We start from the raw sequence: 23,468 nt of genomic DNA, 5'->3' as shown, positions 1-23,468 counted from the left end.
TCACAGACACACAGAGGTGACAGACTGAAAGCTACAATGTTGTAATAAATATGTTTATTAAATATAATCTTGGGTTAAAGTCACACATCACACACAACCTACTGACATGCTACATCATCATTCACTTCCATCAAGAAACATAAAATAGTGGTATTGTTTTAATTTTGTTACCATGGTAATCAATTGTTCCATCTCTGCAAGAATATCAAAGTAATCACTCATCGTTTCCTGTCATAATCTGTATGAATTTTCAATCAACAGCTGTATCCATAGGTCACAATGTTAAACAATCATTTCCAGTAGCCATGGTAACAATTAAAGTGAGAGTTGCCATAGTAACTAATTTTTGTTTAATCATATCCACCGCAAAACACACATGCTCTGTATCTCAGTTTGTGATAGTTGCCATGGTAACAATTAAAGTGAAGGTTGCCATGGTAACTAATTTTTGCTGAATCATATCCATCGCACAACACACATGCTCTGTATCTCAGTTTGTGATAGTTGCCATGGTAATAATTACTGTGAGGGTTGACATGGCAACTAATTTCTGCTGAATCATTTCCATCATGACACAACGCACATACTCTGTTTCTCAGTTTGTGATAGTTGCCATGGTAATAATTACTGTGAGGGTTGACATGGCAACTAATTTCTGCTGAATCATTTCCATCATGACACAACGCACATACTCTGTTTCTCAGTTTGTGATAGTTGCCATGGTAATAATTACTGTGAGGGTTGACATGGCAACTAATTTCTGCTGAATCATTTCCATCATGACACAATGCACATACTCTGTTTCTCAGTTTGTGATAGTGTTCCTTGTGATGCATGTGTTTCCTGTATTTTGCCAAGAATGGTGGTCTGACCTGGCTGTGGGGTCCTGATGACTGGGGCGTTCCAGTCGCTAGGTGCCTCCTTCCTGTACTCCCAGACATCATTGTCACGGGCATTTGACAGTCTCTCCTCACGCCTCTCACGCTCATGCTGCAGAATCTTCTCCTGAAAAATGGAGAATATAAGAAAGCTGGGATTCACTTGAATCTATCTTATTTTGAATCTGTGTGAGTCTGACTCAGTGTGCCTCATTAGTAAGGGTCAAGGAATCCCAGACACACGTGTAGTATGAGTGTCAGTATAGTTTTACACTATGCTGCTTTTAGCAATATTCAAGAAATACCATGGCTGGGGACACCAGAAATGGGCTTAACACACTGTACCCATGTGAGAAAATGACCATGGGTCGATCAGCATTCATTATGTATTATCTTACCTCACACATAAATGTTGTTTTCTGATTGGTTAAGCACATTTCTATTATTTTCAATGTACCCCACTAACAAGCAAGGTACTGTCAACGGGTTCATATATGGTTGGTGCGTCGACTTCGGATTGGCTCATGGATAGGATGACTGGAGAATTACATACATGCAATACTTTGACGAAGACAAATGATGAATACGTTGGTGAAGACGAAGGCACGGTTTAGTTGTTCACACTTCTTTAGTTGGTTTCACAAGACATGACAAACAAGTATACATGAATGAGGTGAGCGGACTTCCAGCTCAACCCCAGGGCCTTTCCTGCGAGCAGCATAATCCTGCTCGCAGTCCTCCCCACAAAGACAGTCGGAATGCCAGTCTCCACACTCACATCTCACTTCTCATCTCTCACGTCTCACGTCCAGAAATAGATGTGAGCATAAATATATATAGTTTCTAACAACAATAGACAGGCAAAGATTCAACAATGGACAGATAGAGAAGCTAATAGTACTTCCTTCTACAGCTGATGTGATGACAGACACAGCCAAGGGGGATGACCAATAAAGGCCATAAATGTCACATACAGTAATTAATGGAAGTGACAAAGGGGAACAAGGTAGCTGAAAAAACAATGTACTCTGCGGTAGTGATAAAGATCAAGATTGCAGATTGAATAATAATAACTAAATATCATATAGCCTGGCCACATAGTTTTTGGTCAGTAGAAATATTTGGACATGGCTGTCCTGAAGTAGACACTATAACAGTACACTGCAATGTACCCTGCTGCTACTGGCAACTCATTCGATACTTCATGGTAGTACTTCTTTATCTCACATTACATTGAATCAGGCATGATGCAAGGAAACTACTAACGTTTTGCAAATGCAAATCGATGGAAGGGAGATAACTCTTTTCTTCTGTCATCTTCAAAATCTAGTGATGGCTTTGGAAATATTTGCCTTGCATTCCAATGAACTGAATTGAAATTGACAAAACATTCAAATGTCCCTGTGAATATTAAGAAGGTGAATTACACAGCTGTGATTTTACTAAGACAATACCTATGGGAAAAACTGCAAGATTCAAGATTCGAGTCATTCGATTCACATAGGTTGGCTAAGTGTACGATCTGATACCCATGCTTCAAACAGTTTAAAATTAACATTGAGGTGTTCAGTAAGATAAACACATTGTTCTCTGGTCCCTAGGGGCCCATGGGTTGATGTACCCTCAATGTTGGTTTATGTTCCCAGAGCCCATAGTAGTTTGGGAACATAAACCAACATCAAGGGTACATCAACCAATGCCCCCTGAGGGACCAGTAAATAACTCATATTGTACTTTAATTCTCATGAACAGTCTATGCTCACCACAACTTCTTCTGATGGAGACTGGCGAAATGCCATGCAGTTCTCAAAATCCTCCTTCCATTTCCTACAGTCCTGCTTGGAACCATGTATGTAGTACTGGTGGAACCTCCCGCCAACACCTGTAACACATGCATAGTGACCGTGTTTAGTTGACCCTAACACCAGTAACACATGCATAGTGACCGGGTTTAGTAACACATGCATAGTGACCGGGTTTAGTTCCCACCAACACCTGTAACACATGCATTGTGACCGGCCAGGTTTAGTTCCCACCAACACCTGTAACACATGCATAATGACCGGGTTTAGTTCCCATCAACACCTGTAACACATGCATAGTGACCGGGTTCAGTTCCCGCTAACACCTGTAACACATGCATAGTGATCGGATTTAGTTCCCACCAACACCTGTAACACATGCATAGTGACCGGGTTTAGTTCCCGCCAACACCTGTAACACATGCATAGTGACCAGTTTTAGTTCCCGCCAACACCTGTAACACATACATAGTGACCGGGTTTAGTTCCCGCCAACACCTGTAACACATGCATAGTGACCGGGTTTAGTTCGCGCTTACACCTGTAACACATGCATAGTGACTGGGTTTAGTAACACATGCATAGTGACCGGGTTTAGTTCCCACCAACACCTGTAACACATGCATAGTGACCAGGTTCAGTTCCCGCCAACACCTGTAACACATGCATAGTGACCAGGTTCAGTTCCCACCAACACCTGTAACACATGCATAGTGACCGGGTTTAGTTCCCGCTTACACCTGTAACACATGCATAGTGACTGGGTTTACAGTCCATTTGAGTCAGAAACAGACCAATGAATTGCAAATTTTATCATTGTACAAAATTTCCACATGTTTATCATTTACTAATACCCAACAGCTTTCTGATATTTGAACATTTTCCGGACTCCACCCAAAAAATTGTTTAAGAAACTCTCATCATTGAAAACGCAAAAGTTGTTATCTGTTGCGGCTGTGTGAAACTGCAGAAACAGAACAGCCACTATCTCATCGTGCACGAGATGCACATGCATGATGAAAAATGAAGTTGAATGCTGAGGTGAAACAGTTGATGATTAAAGTGTACGATTTTTTCTGTGCTGAACTGTTTATAATTATGTGGCAAATTTTGTACAGTGATAAAATTTGCAACTCATCACTCTGTTTCTGAGTCAAACGGACTGTAGTTTTATGCCGCAGTTAGCAATATTCCAGCATTATTTCGGTGATGTAAATGAGAGAGTGAGTTTAGTTTTGGTCACTTCTAGCAATTTCCAGCAGAATAGTGAGCGAGTGAGTAAGTGAGTGAGTGAGTGAGTGAGTGAGATTAGTACTACGTCACTTTTAGGAGTACTCCAGTACTATTACGGTGATGTAAACGAGAGAGTGAGTTTAGTTTCTTGCCCCTTTCAGCAATATTCCAGGATTATTACTGTGAAGTAAGTAAGTGAGGGAGTTCAGTTTTATGCTGCTTTTAGCAATATTCCAGCAATATCACAGTAAGGGGCACCAGAAAGGTGACAACAAGCCAACACCTAGGCTACCCCACAGCCCGCATGAACTCTGAACGTTAAAAAGGTTTTTAAACTGACTTATAGTCTGTCTCACAATCCATGAATCACATTATTATTTTCCCTACTGCCTTCACTGCAATGCCCTAAATGCCCTTCACTGCAATGCCCTAAATGCCCTTCACTGCAATGCCCTAAATGCCCTTCACTGCAATGCCCTAAATGCCCTTCACTGCAATGCCCTAAATGCCCTTCACTGCAATGCCCTAAATGCCCTTCACTGCAATGCTAAAGCCCTAAATGAAAAAAGTCTAGATTTCCTCCAGGTCTGAATCTCCTGTCTCACTGGGGCTCCTTTTCAGTTTAACTTTAAATGGATTTATTTGTTACTTTCACAATTATACATTTTCAAAGACTAATCATTCTTTAAGTGACTTACTCTCACAGTCGGAATATTCTTCTTTGTAGAGCTCACAAGGTCTTAACTGAAAAATAAAGTGAAAGAATCTGAAATAACTATCATAAACAGTGAAAGAATCTGAAATGACTATCATCAACAATGTAGAGTAATGACAAACTTCATTGATGGGCAGAGCTCCAGATAAGATTTAGCTCATGTGGTACTGTGTCACTGTATTTATTGGAAGTAGGCATTACAAATGTTGATTGGGTATTTATGTTACCCATTGCTTTCGAATATGTGGGTATTTCAGTGATTTAACTCACCTAAGCAAATGTCATTGAGTAAGTTCACTAAGCAGGTATGTACTGCCCTAATAAAGACCAACGCTAATATAATGGAAATGGTTTCATAAGAAATGTCACATACTATACTGACAGCATAACATTAGTCCTATACTAACAGTACAACTTCATAACAACTGATGTATTTTTCATTATGCAAGGATTTTTTAGAAATATATTCAGTATGTATATACATTAAATTTTTTGCCTATCTAACATTGTATATGCATAATTGGTATGCATCAATTATTTTTCAATGCATAGTTGGAAATTTTCTCTGCGTATTTTACCCAGAGACGCAGCTTATCTGGGCCTCTGGATAGCTACTTCTTTTATTTCAGACAAGCTATAGTTTCACCAGCACCATCTCTGTAACCAGAGATGCCAACCCCAAAGTGTTGCAAACAGTAGTTTCAACTTTCAAAATAAGTAGTTTGATCATAAAATTAGTAGTCAACTAAATAAACAAAATCATGATGGATTCTGAGAAAAAAATTAATGATATTATGATCATCTGGTTACATTATTTCCGCCAGAACTGAATGAGTCAAATCGCAAAGGTATTGAAATCAGCTTCGCTAAAATTACGTTTGTTACTTGCAATCATTTCAGTTCAAATATGCCATTAAATTTGATGAATGGAAGGTACGTGAAGTCCGAAAATGTATTTCATAGTTAGAAATGCTTGTTTTTGTCTATATCCGAGTTTTAATGCATTTTTTTCAAATTTCGTAGGATTTCTAGTGGAATCGTATTGGCGTAGTTTGAAGTTACAATTTGTAGCAACTACGATAAAATCATAGAAGTTGGCAGCTCTGCTGTATCAACAATATTTACATAGGAAATGTGATACTGAATAAGCATGTGTTGCTGAATAAGCAACAACCCAATTTTGAGGATAAGGATAGGATTTCTCAGATCAAAAAGGGTTTTGAAACAGGTAGCACTGACAGTTGGACTGAAATGGGTTCCTGGGTACTCCATGCCAGAACACCCAGCAGACTCGATTGTTACGCAACCTTGGCTCACAAGCTATGCAGTCTCGAAGACAAGTACACAAGTACTCACAAGTACTACTCATGAGTACTTCAACAGGAGTGCTTGAGTACTTTCAGGTTATTACTTGTTTAAATTATGACAGTAACAAAAGTGTTTCTTTTTGTATTTAAAAATTAATGCTGTCAATTATCGATGTATTTCGCTTACATATAACAAAACAATTAGTGAAATTAGTGGAAAGATAGGATTGGGTGGCTCAACCTGGGCTCACCAGCCATACTGTCTCGAAGATGAGTACACAAGTACTCATGAGTACTACTCACGAGTACTTCAAAGTGACTTCTTGAGTACTTTCAGTTGTTACTTCTTTAAAGGGGCACTGATGCGGAGCAATTTCCGTGGACTGGTGTAAACTTCTGTTATTGTTTTTCTTCTGTGAGTACCCGGATGATATCCCAGAATTCGTGACTGGTTCGTGACCTCTGCTGCGCAGTCCGTATGCGCAATTGAGAGTTTAATTATAGACAGATCAACTAAGGTCAATTCATTTTTACTTCATTACAAATGTATTATGAAAACAAATGAAACACTTTGAAGTTAATCATTTGCCAGTGGCAGAAATGGTGAAAAACTATTAGGACAGAAAAATAACGAAGCCAATGTTCGTCTCTGTATTTTGTCTCATAACCCCAATTAGTTTATTGTCATATTTGTGTGATTTTGAAAATTAATAAAAGAACACATGGTCTGCTTATACTTATAATAAATTTCTAACATGACAGCAACATTTATGCATTGTATAGATTGCAAATGTGGATCCTATTTCACACACATACGCGATCTATTGTGTGTTTTCTGTCATATAGGTTCTGTTGAATGCTACAACAAATATATTAAAACAAAATGCAAATAATGAATGTAAAACAGACCAATTTTATAGCAACAATGTCAGGCTACTACCTTGTTCAGGAAAGTATACATCAATATCCACATAAAAGAAATCGTATTCCATTCATCAGCTGGTAAATAATCCTGCTCTGTGCCGTGAGTCTTACAACAGTCTAATTTGCGAAAAAGTAACACATCGTTTCACGTCTTTCACATTGGTGAAAACCTGATACACCTCTCATTGGTCACCCAAGATAGCACACCTGGCAACTAATTGTATTATGTCCGCCATTCTAAGTAGTTTAGTTAACCAATAATGAGAAATCAATCAACGCAAGGGTGGTTAATTAATTCTTTGAAGGGAGGATGTTGTTTTTACACTCGCACTTTACAACAGGGTGCAGTCAGTATAGATTAGTACATCTACACACACTGCCTTTTGACAAATCCGCTGTAGAAGGGATAAAAGTAATTAATCGGTTAATCCTTTGATCGATGTTTGTTTTTGTAACTCAGCTGATAACCCTCTTGCATCACTTACATGTACATATTACATGAAATACAATACATTTGCCATTACAGACCTTAATTTATGATGTTGAGTATTTACTCCAGACAGCAGAAATGCCAAATGGGAACCTTTGTTGAGTAACCTGAGTGGTGTTACTACTAATTATACCTGTTATAAATTCATTAACTGACCATCCAGAGAATGATGGCAAATAACACTTGTAGGTTTACACCATCAAACGCGAGTTACAGCAAGGAAGATGTAATCTCTGTGTCGCATGCAGCCTGAAAACACTTATGGGCCTTAACTGTTTTGAGGATACCAACAGAACTTCATTACATAAGGAATACATACAGGCATTTGCTGTGTGCCTGGGTAAATAGGTGTATTAAGTTGTTTTTTTTATGTAAGAAGACTTTCAGATTTCTCTACGAAAGGCAAAGTGGTCGTTTTTAGTTTACGAATTCAAATAAATCAACTGTGTTTTTATTACCATAAATAATAAACCAGGGTAGCTACCATAGCTACCAAAATTTACGCATGATATTTGCTATCACAGCTGAACTAACACTGAAAACTACCTAAATATAAAGCTTTGCAATCTTTCGGACTGAAACAAATGGCTTGCTACGTGCCTGTAGACATCATAGTTTCTCAGAACATGATTAAATATCGAGGTTAAAAACACAGAAACAGGATCAAATTGAATCAGTCACTATACCATCCAAGCATCCGGAAAAAAAACTACACTGCTGGGATATTGTGTTACGATCAGACAAGGAATACCATGGATATTTTTAAATAATGGCATATGATGGGCATCCAGCCTCCTGACTGTTTAGGCGAAGAAATTCTGCTAATGTGGACAGGAGCCCAGTCCCTTTGTCCGTCACGGTCGAGGGAGCCGGCGCTGACCAATTTGCAGTTTGGTTTCGAAATAAGACCGTTGGCGAGGAACATTATTCGCTCCGCATCAGTGCCCCTTTAAACTCCAGCTGACAGTAAACAAAAGTGTTTCTTTCAGTATTTAAAAATTATGGTGTCAATTATTGATTCACTTCTCTTACATAAAACAAAAAAATAGGGAAATTAGTGGCAAGATAGGATTGGGTGGCTCATACATCACTGAGGAAATTAATGGTCAGTGAGGATGCTAGAAAACAGAAAAGGGACCACAGAAGGGTCAGAATGATTCAAGTGATCTTCTGGTACTTACCAGTCTGAAATACTGTTTTAGCTATTTGTCTGTTTCACATAATTTTCATCTACAAAATAATCCTCTGGTCAACTTCCTGTTTGGTCATAGACTTCCCAATAGTGTAAACGCACTCAAATGGAAAGTTGTTATGAAGATTATTTACGTGAGATGTGTAACAACAGTTCATACGTGAGTACACATTTACTTCCCTGATGCAGCAATAGCAATGTAATCGTCAAAATCACCAGGACATCAAATTCAGCTCACTTTGGGATATCCTTTATCACTCAAGGTTATTAAAATAAAAACTCTGAAGGACAATAAAGATAAAAATTATGTTTTTTACCTTACACTGTCGAGTGAGTGAGTTTAATTTTACGCCACGCTCACCAATATTACAGCTACATGGCGGCAGTCTGAAAATAATCGAGTCTGGACCAGACAATCCAGTGATCAACAACGTGAGCATCGAACTGAGCTATTGACTTATTGGGAACCGAAGATGTACGTCAACCAAGTCAGCGAGTTATCTTAACTACAAGGCTCTATCAACCGATCCCGTTAATAGCTTCTTACGACAAGAATAGTCGCCTTTTATGGCAAGGGTTGGTGAAAACCTATTCTACCCCGGATTCTTCACGAGACACGCACATTGTCAAAAACCCCAAACACAGGGATCGATACATGACTCTCCTTATTAACAGAATTATCGACGATAAATGCCCATTCAACTGTTACATGAGGTCGGAAAAGATGATCCAATATCTAAAATCAAATCATAAATCAAACACACCAGCCATATATCTTTTGGCAACGGTTTATCCCAAAACCCCGTGCTCTCCTTGGAAGCTGACATTTTGTTTATCGAAAGTTTGAATTGAGGCGTAACCGAAACTTGTTGTAACTTTTTTCTGTGACAGAGATTCAGAATTTCGCATACAAATATAAAATGATGTTTAAAAACCTATTTAGCTGCCAAAGTAAGAACAGCAGTTGTTTCGGTGATTATTTTTTTATATTTCTGGGCAATACCATTTACACAAAGACAAAGTAAGTTTCGTTTATAAATGATTACTTTTGATCATTCCCAAAGGGGAGGTAACTCGTAAATGTGTATGAAACCTGCTTAATGAAGACTTTTTACTCTTGTCGATGTTTCTACAAGAAGAATATTTTCTTGAAACAGTTTGGCATCCACATTCAATATGATAACAAGAAACAATTCATTTCTCAGTTTAAACAGGTATGTTTTATGTAATGACATGCTACCTGCATGTCATTGAAAGTACTGACAAACACATTTTGGCCAGTCAAGGAGTGAGTCAAAACTTGCGATGCAGGATCTCGGCTACGACATACCTCACCCTAAATATACATTCAGTAAACTAGAACAGGTATCAAAAAAACCAATGAACTTATTTTAGTGTTGGAATATTACATCGGGACTCCCCCCCTACAGGAAATTTACTATGTAAAAAGTGGGGAAAGACTTCCACCTGTATCCCCCAATCATATCACCAGAATTATATTATTTCTCATCTGATAACAGTGTGTGTCAACATGGTTATTTAATTGTATCTGAACATACTGAAAGATCAGTCACACTCGTAAAAATGCCACTCAAAGACATTTTTCCTCATCACAATCCGGACAACAATCAAGTTGTCTGTAGGATGCAATTTAGCCTGCGACCTCGTTGTATCGCGGTACTTAGCATATCCGTAATCGTCAACAGAATTTGGAACTTATGTGGCCTTTTTCATCATGAAATCCGATTACCATGACATTTAATCAGCACATTTGTGTAGAAAATATTATTTTAACTTTGATAGTGTTTCAGCGAGAGCCATTAGACGAACGAAGCAGGTTAATATTAACCAAAGGAGCTGACTCCATCGTATCGCGGTAAACACTAAAACTCGGATTGCAAAGTGAAATAGGGAAAGAAAATGAAATTTCTTTACTCACCTCAATGTGAAAAAGATTGAGATATTTTTTGGCTATCCAAGTTGCACAAAACTGTCCATTGTGACACATTATCCCGGGAAATCACCAGGCTTCCAAAAATAGAATGCACAAATGTTCAATCAAATTAGTTTCACAGTCATTTAGAGAATTTATTCACAATGTGGACAGAGAAATTCACAGTGGCGCCTCACACAAGTGATGTCACTGCAAAATGACAAATAGGTCCAGTGCTGACACTTGTCACACTGAGCCCACTTCGCTATGACAAGATAGGGGTGGCAGCAAATGCCTGTTGCAAGCTAACAGGATCATACTGTCGTCTTGCCTTAGCAGGAAAATTGAGTTTTCTCTTAGCTTGTACAAGTCCGCTCTTTACTTATAGAGTTTAAAAATTTACTGACATTCTCGATGACATTGACAGACACTGACACCCATGAAAAGGTTGAATTTTTGCTCAGTGTCCTTGCACATAATCGTCCATACCATTATGTTCTGTGGTTAGTCAAAATAATCGTGACAGCAATGAAGAATGTTAGGAGGAGCAGTCAAGTTAAGATGACAGTCTTATGTCAACACTGAAGGGCAGTGGGTAGCGTAGTGGTTGAAGTGTTCGCTTTTCACAGTGAAAACCTAAGTTCAATTCCACATATGGTATCCGTAGGATGTATGAAGCCCATTTCTGGTGTCCCCGCCATGATATTGCTGGAATATTGCTAAAAGATTGCTATGTAATGTCTGAATTGTGCAGAGATGGTTAGTTTAGTTCTTACTAGCTCCACGCTTTAAATAGTTGTGATTTTATGCATTTCAGTGGTTAACAGCAGGATGTGAGTGTCTGACATTTAACTTACAATATGCCTCTTGTAATAGAACCAGGTGTCAGTATCTTACCTTACACATATACATGTATGTGCTAATCAGAACATCTAAAAACAATATATGCATGTAAAAATCTAGATTTTCATTTTTGAAAATTATTGCCCAAACAGTGATTCAATCCCATGTGGATGAATATGTCTCATTTATTGAATTTTCATGTGTCTTTTATGGAGTTTGTGTTAAGATTTGTATGATCCTTGATACGCATAGAAAAGCACCGCATTACATGTCTCAGAATATATGGGTGGCATAACCACTTGAAGAACGACAGGGCTGGATTTTGTTATATATGTTAGGACATGCCTGTACTCCCCTACCTATATTCCCCATGGGATTATCGCATCGTAGCTGATGTCTTTATCCCCCAGCCCGACCCCTAACCCATCGGCTGCTTCACCCGTAGTGGTTTTGCTTTTGAGACTATCCCTCTTACCTGTTTCTTTTATAGTGATAGTGAGACTCCATGGTTTTTAGCAGGAAAATTAATATTTTTCACGTCAGCTATCCTTTATAATGAAGGTAAGTCTAATTTCAAAATAGGTCCTGTAAAAGTGTCCTTTGTTATGCAATATCATGGCACATTTCTGATTGGCTAAGCGCTGTTTTATTATTTTCAATGTACCCCACTTACAAGCAAGGTACATTGCAATGTACCCCACTACGAATGGCAACTCATTTGGTATTTCATGGTAATATTTGTTTATCTTGAATAATATTGAATCACACAATGTAGCGGCCACAAAATTCCAGAGTCTCCTGCTTGGATTCGAATGATGGATCTTCTGTTGTGAAGTCGGACGTCTTGTCCACATGACCAAAGACGTTAACCCCATCAGGAAGCTGGCAAGGTAAGGATGTCATCTGTCGAATGACTCCACGCCCTGCTACATACTCCCCTATCAGCAGAAGGCACATCCTGGGCCACATAGTTGAGTACTGAGGCTTATTTTGCTCAGCCCCACGTTGTACGCCAATGTAGCGGCCACAAAATTTCCGAGTCTCCTGCTTGGATTCAAACAATGGAACTTCTGTTGCGAAGTCGGACGCCTTGTCCACATGACCAACGAGGTGTAATAGGCACTCTCCTGGGAGCGTCCAGTGACAGCTGAATTACTGTTTTAACTGAGAGGGGAAGATGACAACAAACTGCACTGGACTTGCATTGTGTAATGTTGTTTGATTGTGTACATTTTGTTGTGCGTCCCCATCGTATGTAATTTAGTTTCCGGTTCTTTTATTGGACTTTAATCATATGGAAAGCAACACCAAGATCTTGACAGAAGAAGAGTTTACTGAAACAAAAGAGAAATGTATCAAAATATCATTCGTACTCAGACGCACCTACCCTAATTTATTAACTTCTGTGTTTATCCTCCCGACCCAAACCCCTTATAATTCCTAATCCTAATCTATCCCCTTTTTAATCCCTATCTCCTATCCTATTTAATCCTACACTAATGGTCCCCCTCCCAACCTAACAAGAAGACGCTGCACATATTCCCCAGCCTACTCTCTACAAATGATCTTAACCAAGAAAAAGAGGGAGTCTTGATAACAAGACCTCGGGACCAACCCTAGAATGGTACCTGTTCGGATGACCGCAACAAGACAACTGACACTGAAAGTCAGGTCACTTATATAGTCGTGTGGGGAATCGACCTCTGACCTTGAAACGATGGAAAACACTATGAAATGCACATGCCGTTGGACCAGCCAAGGCAGTCAGCAAGTCATGTGTCACATATCTGACCACCAATATGCCTGCACAAGCCCTCGTTGTGTGGTGCATGTCAGACACTTCACAATTCGAAACAACTCAGCCGCAAGAGGCCCTCCACATAAGTGAAACAATGGATACAAGCCTATCAGGTACAGATAAATCTATTACATTAATTTCCCGAGCTATTATCCCCAAATTACTCTGCTGTTAACTGTTACATTATACACGCCCTGTCACAGACGTTAACCCTATCAGGAAGCTGACAAGGTAAGGATGTCATCTGTGGGATGACTCAACGCCCTGCTACATACTCCCCGATCAGCAGAAGGCCGCATAGATGGGTACTGAGGCTTACTTTGCTCAAAATTGATTTGAACGTGCTCAGCCCCATGCTGTATTCCAAGTTTGCAAGGCCATAAACTGAATATTTTTGTGACAGTGCATTACAGTTAATCTACTTCAAATGGGACGATACACAAGGGGGATGAAGGTAGAAACTACAAGCTGATAGGATGCTTTGATATCGTCTATAGTTTAATGAATTCTTCAAAGGCCAATGTTATGTTGCTGACTCTATGCAATAAACAAGACATTGTCATCCATAAAGTTGTATGTTTCCTTTTTTACTCATCAACTTCTAGAATGCAAAACTAAGAACTAGATAACACTGTAAACAAATGAAAATGGCCATCATCTCTCGTCTTTGATGTTTCAACCCAACCTCTCTGGAAACTTTGATTACAGTATGCACACATGCTAGCTATCGGATTAGGGCAATTGTTCGTAACTATTAGACTACAGTGAAAACACACTTAAACTGTGGTGGTGCTCTTGGTCCTGAGGTAGAATGGTCCACTAATTACGTCAATAAGTAACTCTGTCAGTAATTCGAAAAAAAGGTGTCCAAGCTGCCACAGCACACATTAATCTTAGAAAGGAAATGCTGTAAAGAGCCATACTGATGGGCATGGTGACTGTGCTGGCTAAAGCGCCAGGCTAGTGATCGAGTGAGCTTGAAGTGACTGGATTTAGCCCACCTATGAATGGGTGTAAAAACCTTGGAGTCAAATTTGTATGCAGATTCTCTCAGTGTTGTCACAACTCCTATAGTCTGATTGCCTCAAAACCAGACCGATGAATTGCAATCTAACCTGAAAAGTAATATACATGGAATACTCCTTGATAAGTTAAGGACAGAGTTGGATGGAACATACCCTGACACAACAAATGTCAAAGGGACAATGTCACATTTTTGACAGTATTTTTGCTGAAGCAATAAGAAGTCTTATTATCCCTTACAACACTCCTGAAACTGATAACCCGTGAAGGTCCGGGGTAGAATAGTCTTCAGCAACCTATGCTTGCCATAAAAGGCGACTATGCTTGTCGTAAGAGGCGACTAACGGGATCAGGTGGTCAGGCTCCCTGACATGGTTGACACGTCATCAGTTCCCAGTTGCACAGATTGATGCTCATGTTGTTGATCACTGGATTGTATGGTCCAGACTCGATTATTTACAGACTGCCGCCATATAGCAATAATATTGCTGAGTGCGGCGTAAAACTAAACTCATTCACACACACACCTGAAATTGATAATTGAAACTTCGAGGCAGACATCTTCCAGAGAACACTTGTCATACATGGAATGCAAACAATTGCTCCATACATTGAAAACTGTCGTATGCGGTGTTGTTAGTGTTTGACGAACTGTTTCAATCACAAGTTGTGTGTATGATATTCGTAATGACCACTTCAAGGGACATAACTTTATTGTGTTTGCTTGAAATAATGTTCGGTCGGTAGAGGGCACGAGAGTCGATTTTATGCAAGGTTGCATTAATTCATTCAAACTTTTTTATTTAGTATTGTAATCTAAATATTTAATCATTTTGGAATAAATTATATAGTAGCTTCCCTGAAGGCTGATAGTCAGTATTATTTAGAGAAATGCATAATTATTTTTTTTTAAGAGAAGTATCATGTGACATTGTGCCTATAAGAACTGAAAAGGGATGCAAGGTCTCAAAAGAGAAAGCGAGAGTTGATTGACATGTCTCTGTCAGCTGTGCATCTTACCATGAAGGGTAGGGTGTAGCCTAATGATTAAAGCATTCTATTGTCATGCTGTGATACCTGCTGGGATATTGCTGGTATATCTATTTATTGTTTGTTAATTTATTGTTTATTGTCATTAATTATAGCTATATCTTTTTTTTAGATCCTGAAAGACAGAGGTTGCAAAACTGAGGAGCAGCTTGAGGATGTGATCCAGCAGGTACTGATGAAGAAGCTGTACTAATGGAGTAGAGTAACTGTGCACTATTTGATGTTAGGACATTTTTTAATGCAAAATTATTATAACATGACTGTGTTTTCAAAATGATTTGACATAAGGCAATATAGAACAAACTTATCAAATAACAACTTAATTCTTTTAACTGTATCCATATGATAAAGTTTCTTCTATATTGTACTTCCCAACTTCTTAAATGTCACTCAAAGAAGTTCACAGAAGGCATCGTGGCATGCCCTTTGAAGAGATGTGGTTGAGCTTGTTGAATGTTGTTGCATGTTGAAAGCAATGCTTGTCCCAGTTCACTTAATGGCTGCTGCTGGGCATGATGTAAACATCACTTCCATTTCATCCCAAGCTTGCTTGATAGGGGACAGGTCTAGAGACACAGCTGGCCAGAGGAGTACCGGAATGATCTTCTGTCTCAAGAAATCTGTAACAACACAAGCAATATGTGGACGGGCATGAAGTTATTTTTCTGTCCTTGAATTAATGGCTGCACATGAGGTCCTGTGATGTCATCCCTGCAGCACTGACCTATCTGAGTGCCATTGAAAATTATAAGTTATGTCCGACCATGGATATGTTGTCTCAACTTACCATAACACCACCACTTTAAACCACTGACATTGAACAACATACGCATCAGCATATGTTCACCTCGTCACCCTTCTTTCTGATCTTTGAACAGTCCAAGCCTTGTATACACATTTACACTTCTTCCTGATCTTGGAACAGTCCGAGTCAGTTTCCCTGGCAAGATGTTTGTCTCCGACTAAAATTGGTGGTAGTGCTCTTTATCAGAGCAGCGCTTGAAAATCATTCACTTAACCAAACTTCTCACATAGATAGGTCTGGTGGTGTGGTGGTGTCTTTTGGTAGGTTTTGATTTCTGAGTAAAATATTTTGTGCGTTTCCATGGCATCAATTTAGATTCTGATGGTTGTGTGCCTTTCTGGAACAGAACTTTAAAACTTTTCAGTACTGTCCTTCCACTTTGCTATTTAAACAAAACATCTGACATAATCATAACCAGTAGATATATTGATGAAAAGTGTTTTGCTATTGCATCGGATATTTATGGCTTCATCTTCTTGTCTAATAATAGTAATACTTGTCTGCCACTCAAAATATTATTGAGAATACGCAATGCAGAAAGAAATTGATCTGGAGTAGTTGAGATTATTAATGAAGCTTTAAAAAATATTGAATATTAAAAATTATTTATGTCCTGTCATGCTTTAGATCCAGGAGGAGATTGACAGGAGGCAGAGTCTGGGAAGAGCCTCGCTGTCAAGACAGAAAATAATATCTGCAACATACCAACGTCGGCATGAAGAAGTTTACAAACTTAAGGTTGGTTTGCTAGTTGTTTAACAAAGTATGTTATGTGATCGCTGGCCCGGAGACTCAGTGCTGGTTGTTAATGAATCAGGCTGGCAGTCTGCAAATATTTGCAGGCTCTTGTGGCCTTCATTGAACTATCAGTCAATTTTTTTTCTGCCAGAATCTTTCCCTTTAACGTTTGCAAGCTCTCCATGACTCATCATGTTATGATACCTTACAATTCGACTCTGTGGTATTTCAGCGCCTTGCAACACGATTCTTTACTAACTGATTTTTGTAGAAACAGTGTGAAACTGTGTACAGTGTGGTGTGTTTTGTTTTTATTGGTTTGGCTTTAACAAAATGGGCCTGCAGATTTTATTCAGGGCCTGTAGATTTTAAGACCCATGAAGGTCTCGGGGTAGAATAGGCCTTCAGCAATCTATGCTTGCCATAAAAGGTGACTATGCTTGTTGTAAGAGGCGACTAACGGGATCGGGTGGTCAGGCTGGCTGACTTGGTTGACACATGTCATCAGTTCCCAGTTGCGCAGATCGATGCTCATGTTGTTGATCACTGGATTGTCTGGTCCAGACTTAATTATTTACAGAGCGCCACCATATAGCTGGAATATTGCTGAGTGCGGCGTAAATCTAGACTCACTCACTCACTCACTCACTCACTCACCCACCCTCACACTCACTCACTCACTCACTCACAGTGTGTTTAACAACTTTTCCATTGGCTACCACAGGAAGAATACCTGGCGCCAGGGTTCTTGGATCTGGTGACGCTGTGCAAGACTGAGGGTGTTACAGGAGATGCTGTAAGGAAGAGGCTACAGTCTCAGGGTGGTGAGTTGCCCTTATACTTCCAAGGTTCTAGTGATTGTGGATTGTAAGTTATTTAACACATCTTCCAGTCATATGCTAACTCTGACTTATACCTCTTGGACATAGATTCCTACCAGAAGTTAAATATGTGAAGCCGTCTTTCACACTGTGAGGTCGTAGGCTATTGCAGTATTTGACCTATATTTGTACAATCTGCAAGACCTATCATCCTCCTTCTCGAGGGATGGTGGAGATTATCAGGGCTTTTTATCAGATAGTGATCTTAAAAAATGCTTTTGTGGCAATATTTTGTCATTTCATGTTACAGGATCACTGTGGTACATGTTCTGTCATCGTCTTTACATTCCAGGAAAATGTTATGTTCATGTCAGTATGTTTAAGGAACAGCTGATTAGTTGTTGTTTTAATCTCTTCTCAGCATTATTTCAGCAATATGTAAGCAGTGGATTAATCTTCGAGTCTGGACCTGACAATCAAGTGATCAACATCATGAGCACAGATTATTCATGTCAGTTAAGCTTACAAGCCTGGCCACGAAATCTAGGTAGTTGCCTCTTTAAGCATGGGTTGCTGAAGACCAACTCTAACACGAATCTTCACAACTTTTAAAGGAACAGTAAGATTCACGGTCCAGGAACACAGAAATTAATTTTCTGGTACTGTTTGTATGTTTCAGGAAGTCAGCTCTACAAGTTTCAAGTGTTCCAACAGAGTTTTTGTAATCTGTTTTTAGAAGAAATAGAACACTTTGAGAACAGTGACTGTCCCAAAGGTCGACCAAACACCATGAACAAATATGGGGTAAATTACTTCAATAATTTTTGTTTGCCTGTCAAATATTCAGAATATTTTTATGATTAGACATGTAGACCTTTATTCATACCATATGTGCCTATTAGAAATTTTTTTGAATTTTGATGATGTATAGGGTTTGTGTGCTTGAAACAGACAGACAGACACACAGACAGACAGACAGACAGTTTATTTGTATATGTGGCCCTAAGGCCAATAGTACATCTGTGAAAAATCTTAATAATGCATATATGCGCTACCTGTAATTTCGTATGTTGCAATTACCATGCTTACGTGATAAATCTATAGACACTCATTTGTAATTTACACCACTTTCTCTGAATCTAAGTATGTGGTACAACAGAAGAGCTACCTTAAACAATAGGTCCGTATCTTCTGTGCGGGAAGGCATACAAAATTTTTGTCTCGATGGTTGGTTACGAAAGAAACTAGGCAGATATTTTTCTCTAATTTCTGAGTATTGCGGTCATATATGTACTGCTAGACACATATTAGATGATCCTGCGCACTAAACGCATTTGTGACAAGAGAGGCGGTACAACGAATTGGGCGAGTACACTTGGCTGCTACAGGTAGCTTGACGATTATGCTCATGCAATACATGCTAACCGTGACATGAAATCAACACCGCATATTCCTTCGAATGATAAGACTGCAATTTCAGGCATAAGATACTGATATTCCACTCTAACCTTTAGTTAAGATGAAGACAAATAGATGATTGGGGCATTGACAAGCATTCTAGATATTCTAAAATTTTGTTAAAAAAAACCCAGGAAAATGTCATTTGCTTCATGAAATGGATCTGTGGTCCTAAACTTATTTGCTCAGTATATTGTCTTGATTCAGCTCTTTGGGACTGTACCTGTTCCCAAATCGAGTGTGCTATAACAATTCATGTGTGAAACGCACAGGGAAAATGAACTTCTCGATATTTATCAGACAACCTGTCTCCCTCTTGTTTCAAGTGGATCGTTCTGTGGGGCGTTCCCAAGTATGCAAATTTGGGTCATTTGTCAGGTCATGGATCATCTTATATGTGTTTACCAGTAGTACATGGTACTCATCCTCTTGCAATAGATTACAGAATGGACACTGGATATCTGTTGTATTTACAGTTTTGGCAAATCGTATGGCACGCTTAAGTTGTGGTGTTTAATCTTTGAAAATTGAAATTTCTGTATTAATACAATATTTATATTGTGTATAAAAGTTTACAGACGTAGATGAAGTTATTTCATTGTATCAGTCTTGTTGATAAATATCTTTGCATCTTTACTTGAATACTTTGATGAAATATTCTGCATTGCTTGCATTTTGAGGGAGCCATGCATCTCCAAAGCCATGACTGAAAAGAATAGTTCTGACGAAGGAAACCCAATTACTGTCTTTTGTATCTTCTAAAGTTTTAAGCATTTCATAACTACATCATGAATATTGTGAAATTGGTTGTCTCATTAATCATAACCAATATGATATATCCAGATAGCGGGTGTTAATAAATAGGGAAAACGTCCACATTCAGCTAAAATAACAACAAACTTGAAACAAACTACGAATTGTGAATTTGTCTTGAAAAGGCCCCAAATTCGTTTTTGTCATGCAAAGGCCCAAACTGACAGTGATTTGTCAAAAGGCCTTATTGTTTAGCAGAACATATCAAAGTTTGATTTTACAAGTAATTAATACATGCTACAAGTACCAGTGAACTTTCCCAGCTCAGCGATGTACCTCAGAGTTACTTCCCCTGATGGTCAGTTCCACATTTAACCAACCTCGTGTGTATTCAACTATTTATGTGTCATATTTTTTCTATAATTCCTTAGGATTGTTGAAAAAGATTTAAAAGTCCCTTGAGAAGTCCGAAAAGTTGATGGTTGATAATCTTTATGAACAACTGTGCACTAAAACTCGGGTTCCCAGTCACATGTCACTTGTTATGAAGTCTCTTTGTCCTTTCTTAGAAATTCTTCCTTGATTACTGTATCGCAATGTGTATCTCAATCTTGACCCATTCAGCTCCATGGCAATTCAAGTAGAGGCAACATTTCGTAAGGAAAATAATCATGACCCATCCGGCCCGTAGCTATTTTAGTAAAGGTAACTGTCTCTGTTTTGCATGGTGGGTAGCCACGGCCTATTTAGCTTCAAAGGTATTTTAGCATTGATGAGAGATGACTGTTTAAACAACGATAGAGTATTCACTATCAAATGATGTTTGTTTGTTGTTTTATGCCACACTCAGCAATAATCAAGTAAATAATCACGTCTGGAGCTGACAGCCCAGCATTATGAGAATCGATCTGGGCAGTTGGGAAATGACGACATGAGTCAACCAAGTCAGTGAGTCTGACCACCTGATCCTGTTTGTCTAACGAGATTCATGGTTTGCTGAAAACCTATTCTAACCTAGGTCTTCATGGGTTTATAAATTAACATGGTGAATATTTTATTCTACTAGATCAAATCAAGCAATGTCATTCAAGCAATTTGCTCTTCACTTTCAGATTTTACTGAATGAGTTAGGATTTGATGAAGACTTCATCGTTCCCTTGAGAAAAAACTACCTGACCCCCATCACATCTATCCTCTTCTCAGACTGGGGCGGAAATTCCCTTGACTCGCACAAGGCCTTTATTGTGACCTACAAACTAGGGGATGACCTTGACCTCAGCTATCACTACGACAATGCAGAAATTACTTTGAACGTTGCTCTTGGGAAAGAGTTTATAGGAGGGACTCTATATTTTGGTAATATGAGATCCGAAACACGCACAGACAGATATAGTCGGTATGACCATCAGCCAATGTTTGGACTTCTTCACAGGGGACAGCACCTCCACGGAGCAATGCCTATCGAGGATGGGGAGAGGTACAACTTGATCATCTGGATGCGGTCCTCAAGGGTTCGGAACCAGAGGTGTCCAATGTGTGATAATGAACCAGATTTAGAGGAGGCAGTAGGCTTTGGAGATGGTTTTACAAGAGAGGAGTCAATGGTTGATGTGTGCACAGCTTCTTAGAGAACCAATTCCATGTGATTATCTGAAGTTACTGACCTGATTTTTCTCCATCATGAAAAACACGGAAGACAGATCACTTTCAAAATAAATATTCCGGGATATATAATATAATAAATACGGCAGTGGTCTGTAAATAATCAAGTCTGGTTCAGACAATCCAGTCTGCATAAGCATCAATTTATGCAACTGTGATCTGATGACATGTCAGCCAAGTCAGCAAGCTTGACCACCCAATCCTGCTAGTTGCCTCTTACAAGCATGGGTTATTGAAGCTCAGTTCTAATCAAGATCGTCAGGGATCTTGAAATAAGAAGGCATTGTGGTAGCCTAATTGTTTACTTGTCTGATTTCCTCAGATTTGATTTCCCACATTTCTGGTGTCCCCCAGAACAGGTTTGGAGTGGAAGCCTTGTGGTTAAAGCATTAGCTCATCACTCTGTAAACCCTGGTTCAATTCCCCACATGAGTACAACGTATAAAGCCCATTCTGGTGTCCCCTCACTATGATATTGCTGGATTAATGCTGGAAGTGGAGTAAATCATACTTGATCACTCAAAAAGTACATTATTACAGAGATGTGTCTTAAGTATATTGTTTATTCTTTTTCTAATTGACACAAAAAAGTGTCCAAACACAATAATTCTGTGTAAACTGATTTTGTGGCTAGTGTAAAAGCAAGTGTATAAACTATAAAGTCTGCATTGATTGGCTTAACAAAATGTTTCAGTCTTAAGTCATTTGTTTGATGGTGAAGATTTCTAGCCCCCAATTGTCATAGTGTTATAGTCTTGATTTCATATATCCTGTATGTCTTAAGATGTTGTATTTTTATGGAGATGCTCTATATATTGTTGTTTATAAATCTGTTGATGTAACAATTGTCTTTTGTTTTGCTGTTACCTTCTTCTGTTATGTACCGGTAAATACAAGTTGTAATGAAACATGTTTGCCAGTAATATTTAATACTTGTATTAAGCTGGGGTTTACTTTGATAGATCAAGACTTTTACGTGTTAATCTGATTCTTAAGTGACCTGCTTTACATACTGCCAGCTGAAGTCTTCCAACAATCCAATATTTTGTTCCTGAGGATGTCATTTCCTACTGGACCGTGATTGAAGTGGTCCGTGGCACATTGACAAAGGATCATTCATGGTGACTTACAGTTGGTTGTGTGGCCCAGGACATGATGGTTTGGGATGTTATTACAATATCAAGGAATGGGAGGAGCCTAGTGGTTAAAGTGTTCGCTCGTCACACTGAAGACCCGGGTTCGATTGTCACGCTGAAGACCCGGGTTTGATTCCCCATATGGTTACAATGTGTGAAGTCCATTTCTGGTGTCCCTCACCGTGATATTGCTGGAATATTGCTAAAAGCATTGTAAAACCCAACTCACTCAACCAGAACACTGAAACATTGCTTGTAGCCTCCATCATGGTCAGTCATACAGACCTTGATTTAAAATAATCCAAGAAAGCCCATGCAGGTCTAGAAAATGTGGCTTTCCACAGCTTCATGGTTCCTTTTCATTATATGTATATATTTTGAACTGTTTTTTTCTGTAAAATATGTTCAGTGACTAGTAGTTAGTCTGCCTCCATTGTGGCTTGCAACTATATGTTTGGTTGCAGGCCTCTAGCTGAACATGCATTGTAAATAATGATTATAAGTTTATTCCAGCATTTGCATTAAATATTGGACATTATGATTTATCCTAATCCTTTACTAACGTCCTCAAGGAGGTGGGGTAGCCCAGTAGTGAAAGTGTTCACACCAAAGACCTTGGTTCAATCCCCCACATGGTCACAATGTGTGAACCCACTTCTTCACTCACTCACTCACTCACTCACTCACTCACTCACTCACACACTCACTCACTCACACACTCACTCACTCATTCACTCACTAACATCTGCACAAAATTGGTAATAATATGCATGAATGTGTGTTTAGCTAATAATTAGGGCTGTGTATTGGCAAATAAATTGTTTTGCAATACATTGCGATTCAGGTATGGTATCGGATGCGTACGAGTTGCGACATATTGGGAACTTAAGTCTTTGTCAGTATGTGA

The 23,468-nt window shown here is 38.9% G+C and overlaps 3 protein-coding genes across 3 annotated transcripts in view; 1 reads left to right on the top strand and 2 right to left on the bottom strand.

Annotated features, from left to right (window-relative positions):
• The window catches only part of LOC137276206 (TP53-regulated inhibitor of apoptosis 1-like), a 447,953-nt gene that overhangs the window by 295,040 nt on the left and 129,445 nt on the right, over nt 1–23,468 (bottom strand). The gene's annotated exons all lie outside the window — the stretch shown is intronic.
• Nucleotides 40–9,385, bottom strand: LOC137283305 (synaptic plasticity regulator PANTS-like). The gene is made up of 4 exons (XM_067814760.1): nt 9,306–9,385; nt 4,612–4,657; nt 2,642–2,760; nt 40–1,005 (listed from the first exon to the last, which is right to left on the bottom strand). The coding sequence occupies exons 1-4, from the start codon at nt 9,366–9,368 to the stop codon at nt 778–780; spliced, it is 456 nt and encodes a 151-aa protein (XP_067670861.1). The 5' UTR covers nt 9,369–9,385; the 3' UTR covers nt 40–777.
• LOC137283294 (2-oxoglutarate and iron-dependent oxygenase domain-containing protein 2-like) lies at nt 9,586–23,097 on the top strand. Its single transcript, XM_067814749.1, has 6 exons — nt 9,586–9,755; nt 15,301–15,357; nt 16,621–16,731; nt 17,456–17,555; nt 18,232–18,356; nt 20,876–23,097. Exons 1-6 carry the CDS (start codon nt 9,642–9,644, stop codon nt 21,389–21,391), a joined length of 1,023 nt encoding a protein of 340 aa, XP_067670850.1. The 5' UTR covers nt 9,586–9,641; the 3' UTR covers nt 21,392–23,097.

Source organism: Haliotis asinina, chromosome 1, assembly GCF_037392515.1.
Source record: "Haliotis asinina isolate JCU_RB_2024 chromosome 1, JCU_Hal_asi_v2, whole genome shotgun sequence".
NCBI classification, from domain to species: Eukaryota; Metazoa; Mollusca; class Gastropoda; order Lepetellida; family Haliotidae; genus Haliotis; species Haliotis asinina.
The sequence above is the reverse complement of the archived record's forward strand: the minus strand, read 5'-3'. Positions and strand labels throughout refer to the sequence as shown.